The 7,093-nt window shown below is 58.0% G+C and overlaps 1 protein-coding gene across 1 annotated transcript in view; it reads right to left on the bottom strand.

The window, feature by feature from the left end:
* Window positions 1-6,917, bottom strand: part of SLC4A11 (solute carrier family 4 member 11) — a 9,622-nt gene extending 2,705 nt beyond the window's left edge. Inside the window, exons 1-11 of the mRNA XM_021707534.1 lie at window positions 6,752-6,917; window positions 6,560-6,586; window positions 6,409-6,453; window positions 3,591-3,743; window positions 3,402-3,451; window positions 2,981-3,212; window positions 2,821-2,902; window positions 2,420-2,543; window positions 470-688; window positions 301-394; window positions 77-202 (exon numbers count right to left, since the gene is read on the bottom strand). Coding sequence (XP_021563209.1) covers window positions 77-202; window positions 301-394; window positions 470-688; window positions 2,420-2,543; window positions 2,821-2,902; window positions 2,981-3,212; window positions 3,402-3,451; window positions 3,591-3,743; window positions 6,409-6,453; window positions 6,560-6,586; window positions 6,752-6,917 — 1,318 coding nt within the window. The remainder of the gene's footprint in view (window positions 1-76; window positions 203-300; window positions 395-469; window positions 689-2,419; window positions 2,544-2,820; window positions 2,903-2,980; window positions 3,213-3,401; window positions 3,452-3,590; window positions 3,744-6,408; window positions 6,454-6,559; window positions 6,587-6,751) is intronic.
* Between the last annotated feature and the right edge of the window lie 176 nt (window positions 6,918-7,093).

Below are 7,093 nucleotides of genomic sequence, written 5' to 3'. Positions count from 1 at the left end.
AGGCGGGGGCAGGGGGTCAGGCGGGCGCCGCAACCCTGGGCCCTCCCGGCAGTCCCCACACGCCATCGCCCCTCACCGATGGCGCCGTCTGTGTTCTCGTCGTTGAGAGAGCCGAAAGCGATTGTGGGCAGGAGGCAAGCGAAGTAGAGGAACAGGGTGGTGGTGATGTGTTTGCCCACAGCCTTGTTTTTCCCGATGATGCCTAGGGAGAGGCATGGGACAGAGGGCTTGTAGGGGCTGTGGCGCAGGCACACGCGGGGTCCGGGGCCTGAAAAGCCAGGCTCCAGGTGGGCCACATACCGTCAGTGAAGTCTAGCGGGTACAAGGGGAACCTGCGTGCGATGTCTTCCCGGATGCCCTTCCCGAAAGGGACAAAGTCCTTGCACTTTGGGGGCTGGGGGAGAGGACAGAGTGCCTGTCAGCCCCATCCAGCCCCTGTCCCTCCCGCCCATGCCCGCCTCTACCCTACCTCGGCGTGTATGTGGGCGTGCACCGAGACGGCGCTGTGCTCCTTCAGACTCAGTGTCTCTGGACACTGGCTCATCACCGTGAGCAGCTGTCTTTGGTGCACCAAGGCCTCCTTGAATTCTTCCTCTGTGCGGGTCTCCAGGAGCTTCTGGCGGAAGGCGATGTCTGAGAACATGGTGGCAAACGTGCGTGCCACCTCTGTCGCAGTCTTAGTGCTTTTCTGGGGGGGGAGATGAGAGAGTCACCTCCACAGCCCTGTGGAGCCCAGCAAGCCCTGCTGGGTCCAGCACAGGCCCCCCCCAAGCGGGTGGAGGTGCCCTCCTGGAAAGGGGCGAGGCTCTGTTCCCCAAGGTCCAGGCATTCGTGAACCTACCACAATTTCGACCAAGACAATTTCACCACCACCACCCACCTCTATTTTTCTTCTAAACTCATGATTTCTTATTAACTCAGATACTGGTCTTGTCCTAAGCAACAAAAGTCTGGGTAATCATGGATCACGCGATCACAATGGAGAAAAGTGTTTACCCGGCTACATTTCCCCCGTGGTATTTGCACTGTCTGCTGGTTTGACTTTCAGAGGGGATCCAGGCCCATCAGGCCTTTACCCTCTTGCCTGGCTAAGGGCAAGCTGGTCCAAGAACCATGAACTCAGAGTCCAGCCCCCACTGTGGCCACACGCTCACACGCTGGGAGAAGTGTCCACCTCTTTGTTGCTCAAAGCTATGGTTCCAGGGCTCAGGGAATCCTGTTCTTTTTGTTTTTGATTTGGAGTCTCTGTCACTCAGGCTGGAGTGCAGTGACATGCTCACAGCCACCGCAGCCTCAACCCGCCGGGCTCAGGGGATCCTTCCGCCTCAGCCTTCCAAGTAAGCTGGAACTAGAGATGAGGTCTTGCCAATTTGCCCAGGCTGGACTCGAAACCTTAGCTCAGGCAATCCTCTCGCCTCTACCTTCTAAGTAAGCTGGAACTACAGGCTTAAGTCACCACACTCAGCTAATTTTTTGGTTTATTGTAGAGATGAGGTCTTGCCAAGTTGACCAGCCTGGTCTCAAACCCTTGGGTCAAGCAATCCTCTCACTTCCACCTCCCAAAGTGCTGGGATGACAGGCATGAGCCACTGTATCCAGCTCCTACTGTTCTTTAGAACAGGTTCATGTTCCCAAGGAGAAGCCTGGTGTCAGGGGCTGGGTGACCCGCACCAAGGCACCATCCATCTAGCAACTCAGCTCTTAGAATAAGCCCATTCCACTGTATGGCCCCCCTGTTGGGGGTCATGCCCTCTGACCCAGGAGCTACCCCTTCCTCCCTCCCCAGCACAGCACCATCTGGGGAGATTCACAGCATGTCTGTGTGATCCCTGGGAGGGCACCCCCTCTTGCCTAGAGAAAGCTGGAGGGGAGGCCTGTACCCAGGGCAGGGGCAGAACCATCAAGAAGCCAACAGCAGCTGAAGGTTAGGGCCCTTCCAAGGCCTGGGAGGGGTCCTGGCAATCTTTCTTTCAGGATTTTAAAGTCCTTTTCCTGAAAGAAGACTTCCCAAACTGTATCAGCTCCAGCTTCCACAAAAACAGGGTGCCCCTGACCAGTGGATGAATGGCCCAGGAAGGAGTTGGGGACCCTTGGCCAGCAAATCATAAAGCCAGTCAACTAGAACAAGGGCTAGGGTGGGGGACAGGCCCAAGAAAGGCCTCTCTGTTTCAGTAAGGATAATCATAAAAAACATTTATTTTCGGTCAAGAAGGAAATACGACCTTCTGGACAATCTCTGGGAAATTAGGACTTGGGACCTAGCGAGATGTTTCCAGCAAAGTTACAGGGTGGAGATGAAGAGAAGGGGTGAGGGGGAGGCCTTCAGAGGCCAGGACTAGGGGTCCTCCAACACATGGAAGAGGGGCTCCCAAAGGGAGAGGATAGGGTAGCCTGGGACCCTCCTGAGACCTCCACTCACCATCTTGGGTGAGGCCAGCACGAGAATGACGAACCGAACCTCGCAGGAATTCTCCCCCCAGTTCTGTGGGCGAACTAGGCGGCTGATGCACACATGCCGCTTCTGTAAAGTCTTCATGGTACAGCTGGTGGGGATGGGGAGGGGACACAGGACACGGTTGCCACCCTTGAGAGCTGGGGCGCCCCTCCAGAGCCCCCCTGACCTTGACCCCTGGTGACCTCTGTTAGGGAGGAGAGAAAAAGACCAGATGGGACGGAGTGCTCTGACCCTCTCCTCCCAAATTGGATGGTTTGCTAGAGCTGCAGCACTCATGGGCAGGCCAACCTCTGGAGGGACAGGGACACCTCGCGTCAATGTGACAAGGGCTGGCTAAGTGGGGTGGCTGTGGTCTGGCAACTCACATAATGCAGATCCATGACTGCTGGTATCGCAGTCCTGTGACAGTGGCAGTGACCCCTTGGATGGTGTCCGACAGCAAGTGGACTAAGGGCAGAGTGGAGGGGGAAGAGGGTCAGTGGCCCCCTCCTGCAGCCCCTGCCCAGGCTGGCAGACAGGCCTCACCTTTCCCCTGCATGGGGGCCCCGGCATCGGTAAAGAGCATGGCCAGGAGCCGGTCCAGGTTGCAGTCGGGCTCAGTGTTGTTGGGGTCCCGGGCGAAGCGGCGTAGCATGGTTCGCAGCACGTTATCCAGCGAGGTGGCTGTCTCGTCCAGGATGATGCTGGCCTGCGCCAGGAAGCCATCCAGGTCGCGGTGTGCACGGATCTCTTCCTTGAAGTTCTTTAACTTCAGGTACTGAGGGGACCCCAGGCACAGAACCACACAGGCCCGTGAATGAGACAGCTGTCACTGCCTGAGCCCCTCACACTGGTCCTGCCCAGCAGCCCAGCCCTGGGGTAATGTGAGATCACAGCTGAGGTGCCCCTGGAGGTGTGGGGGAAAGGGAGCAGCCACCTCGACCCCAGCTAGGACCACCCTGCTCACCTTGCGGGAGGTGTGCAGCAGCACACAGCCACCAGACGCTGCTTCAGACTCTGCCAGAGAAAAGCAGGGAAGCCTCAGAGTGTCACCCCACCCCTGCAGGCCTCTCTTAGTAGAAGAGGATCATACCTGCCCGGTCCCCTGCCCGGTCCCCTGCCCTCTCCCAGCCTGTCCCTGCCACAGCCCCCATACCAGTCTTGGAGGCTTGCACTTCAAGGTTGACATTGACAAAAAAGCGAATGCTCTCGCCAGATGCGATGGAGGAGTTGACCATGTCGAAGGTCTCATCCCCCAGACTTTCCTCGCGGGCTTCGAAGTTGTCATCTGTGTCACACTTGTAGTAGCCTAGAGACCCAGCTGCCACCAAGAGGGCATGGTCATTAGTGCTGCACACCAGAAAGAGGAACTCCAAGCCCAAGAAGTAGGGATCCCCAGACCATCCTCTCAGCTCAGTCTCTCTTTTTAGAAACAGGGTCTTACTCTGTCACCCAGGCTGGATTGCAGTGGCATGATCATAATTCACTGTAATCACAAACTCCTAGGCTCAAGCACTCCTCCAGCCTTGGCCTTCCAAAGTGCTGGGATTATAGGCATGGCCGCCACACCTGGCCAACATTTTATTTTTCATGGGGGGGTCTTGCTATGTTGCCCAAGCTATGGTCCCCTCTCAGTCAGTGGTGGGCAAGGCCTCCCACAGGCCAAGGAGGCAGAATATGACAGCCAGTGCACACAGTCGTCAGCACCCTTCCTGGTGCCTTTCTCCGGGATTCTTCAGCTGCAGGAACCAGGGCACTGCACTGCTCTGACCCTTCAGTTTGAGAAACGTCTTCTACTCCACACACTTTGAGCCAGGTATTGAGTGCGGTGATGCACATAAGAATGTCAGGCCCTGTCCTCCCAGTTCTTCAACTTAGAGGACCCAAGGGGAGGCAGAAAAGCTGAAGCGTGCAGACACCCCCCATCCCTCTGCAGGCAGGGAGAAGCAGAAAGACTGAGAGACCCAGTCCAGACATGAGACAAGGTCCAGGAAGCAGGAGAGCCACAGGGAGAGAGTCGGGGACAGCAGGGGATGGCACACCCCAGGTCTCATCTCAGCTCTCCCCTATCATGTCCTTCACCTGTGGTGGGTAAGGGTAGACATGGCACCCTGGGATGTGGAACCCTGAGCAGAAAGCCTGCTTTGCTTCCTCCTGGTCTGTCCCACAGCACAGGCTGCCTTCTACAGGAAGACTTCCCAGTAATATGCAAATGTTCCCCTCTTCCCTGAGCCCTGCTGGGCTCCCTGTAGCCTGTGGGATCACAGCCGGAGCCAGCCCTGCTACCCCTGTCCTCACCCTTGGTACCTCAGGCCAGTGAGCCAGCGCCCCAGGCCTGCCATCTCTTCTTCTCCATGCTGAAGGCTTCCCTCCCTGAAGGGCCTTTTACAAGGCTCACTTGGAACCTCCTCCAGGAAGTCCTCCCAGGCCCCTGCCTTGCCCTAAGCCCAGTCACCACCTCTTCCTGACTGTCCTGTGTGTCCCCTAAGGTTCTCCACTTGTGGATACTCCCAGGGAAGGGGCCCTTGCAGCCCAGGCCCCACTGATACCTGACAAACACCTGTGCAGGGACGGGGACGGGTCAGCAGCATGCCTACACCTGCCAGGCAGTGATTCACTCTGACTCATTTCCACTCTTGCCTGTCTGTTTCCCTGGCACATTCCTGGTCCTGTTTCCCCCAATGTCCAGCTCAGCCTGGGCTCCTTCTGGGCAGGAGGGGCCATGCCTTCCACATCAAAGCCTCCAGGAACAAGTGACCCCCAGCCCCAGGCCTGCCCTGCATCCAGAGCCCAGAAGAAAATTTTTTTAAGAGACAGGGTCTCCCTTTGTCACCCAGGCTAGAGTGTGATAGTGTGAGCACCGCTCATTGCAGCCTTGAACTCTTGGGTTCAAGCCATCCTACTCACTCAGCCTCCAGAGCAGCTGGGACTATAGACACGGGCCACCAGGCCCAGCTAATTTTTTAAATTTTTGTGGAGATGAGGGTCTTGCTATATTGCCCAGGCTGGTCTTGAACTCCTGGCCTCAAGTGATCCTCCCACCTTGGCCTCCCAATGGATTGTAGGCATGAACCAGAAAAGAACTATTAACTCAAAAGATGTCCTCATGACAAACTCCTTCCTGCCACTCCAGGCCTGCCTTGGAATGGGCTAGGAAAACTCTGTGGTTCCCCTAGCCCTAACCTGCCCCAGTCTCCCCTCTGCCCCAGTACCCGCCCTTCCCTTGCACTGCCCTTCACCGGTCCCCTGAGTCTCTTTCCCTGCCCTGAGCGCTCCCTTTTCCTAGTCTCCGCTCTTGGATCTTCTCATTAAGGACCTGCCTGGCTGACACTGCCCTTTCCCTGGAGGCTCCCGACTCCCCATGCTACAGCCCAGCCATATACCTAACCTGCCCGCCTGCAGCCTGGCACAAAGAGCTCCCAGGTCAGAGCCCTTTGCCACTATGTCTGTGCATTGCACTCCACAACCCTCTGGTGGTCAGGCCCGCTCCCAGGGCTGGGCACAGGACAGACCGCATGGAGCCAGCCCAGAGAGGAGGACACAGTTAGGACAGCTAGACTGGAGCAAGCAGGGACCACTGAAGCATGAGCAGGTGTATTTCTTTCAAGGGATAATGACAGCCCCTCCCTTTAGGGTTGGGTGAGGAGTGAGGGACAGGGGCATAGGGATTCCCGGCCTAAGTTGTAGGCAGTACACCTGGGGGAGAACACCAGGTGGTCCACCTGGTCCTCTGAACCCAGGAGAAGGAGCAGCCTGCCCTCCCGGGACCCCTGAGACTTGCCAGTGTCTAGACTCCGAGGCTGGCTCTCTCACCACTCCACCACCTCTTGGAAAGCGGAAGCTGAAGGCATTCCGGCACCAGCAGTGGGCCACTGCCAATGCCAAGGGTACACAGGCCGGCGGGCTAGGACTCCTAGGGGCCTCTGACCAACAAGCTCTCTACACACCCTCTACACACCGAAAGGTACACTTACTTGAATCGTCGAAGTATCCATTCTGTGACATGGTGAAAGAGTTATCTGTAAGCAAAGCCAAAGAACTGTCACCACCCATGGGCCAGCCCTGGACAGGCTCCTGTGTCCACCTGCTACCCACCCCACACCAACCTGGCTGACTCCCTCTTACCCTTCCCCGGGATGCAATCCAGACCCCCTGAGAGAAAGGAGAGCACAGAACCCTTCTAGGGAAGGGACTCCCTGAGGAGCCAGGCTTAACCTAAGAAATTAAATTCCTGAGGCCACCTGCTAAGGGCTGCCCAGGTGGGCAAGGAGCAGGGAGGTCCTCAGGCTGCCTTCCCCATCAAGTGAGCGGCAGTACCATCAGATTTCTTCATCCTGGCTTTGGTGACCACTTCCGGCCCTGGCCCAGGCGGCTGGGCAGGGGCACGGGCCTGCCTCGCCTCCTGGCTCCTGGGCCGGGGACTTCCTCTCGGCACATTGCTCCTCTCGCTCCCAGGCCGGCCCCCGGGGCCATGAACGCCCATTACATGCGCGGTTCCCCGCACCCCCTCACGCGCTCCGCGTCACGCGGGGGCCTAACGCGGCGGCAACGGCCTCCTCCCCTGGGGCTGCGTCCCGGCAGCCCGGGAGGCGGAGCCGTTGGTCCAGGAGGGAGAAACTTCGCGGGCGGGGGCGTGGCTGAGGAACACGCGGGGGGCGG

The sequence above is a fragment of the Carlito syrichta genome, unplaced genomic scaffold (assembly GCF_000164805.1).
Source record: "Carlito syrichta isolate Samal-C Ts95f unplaced genomic scaffold, Tarsius_syrichta-2.0.1 Scaffold120447, whole genome shotgun sequence".
In the NCBI taxonomy this organism is placed as follows: domain Eukaryota; kingdom Metazoa; phylum Chordata; class Mammalia; order Primates; family Tarsiidae; genus Carlito; species Carlito syrichta.
Note: the sequence above shows the minus strand (reverse complement) of the source record. Positions and strands in the feature narration are given on the sequence as shown.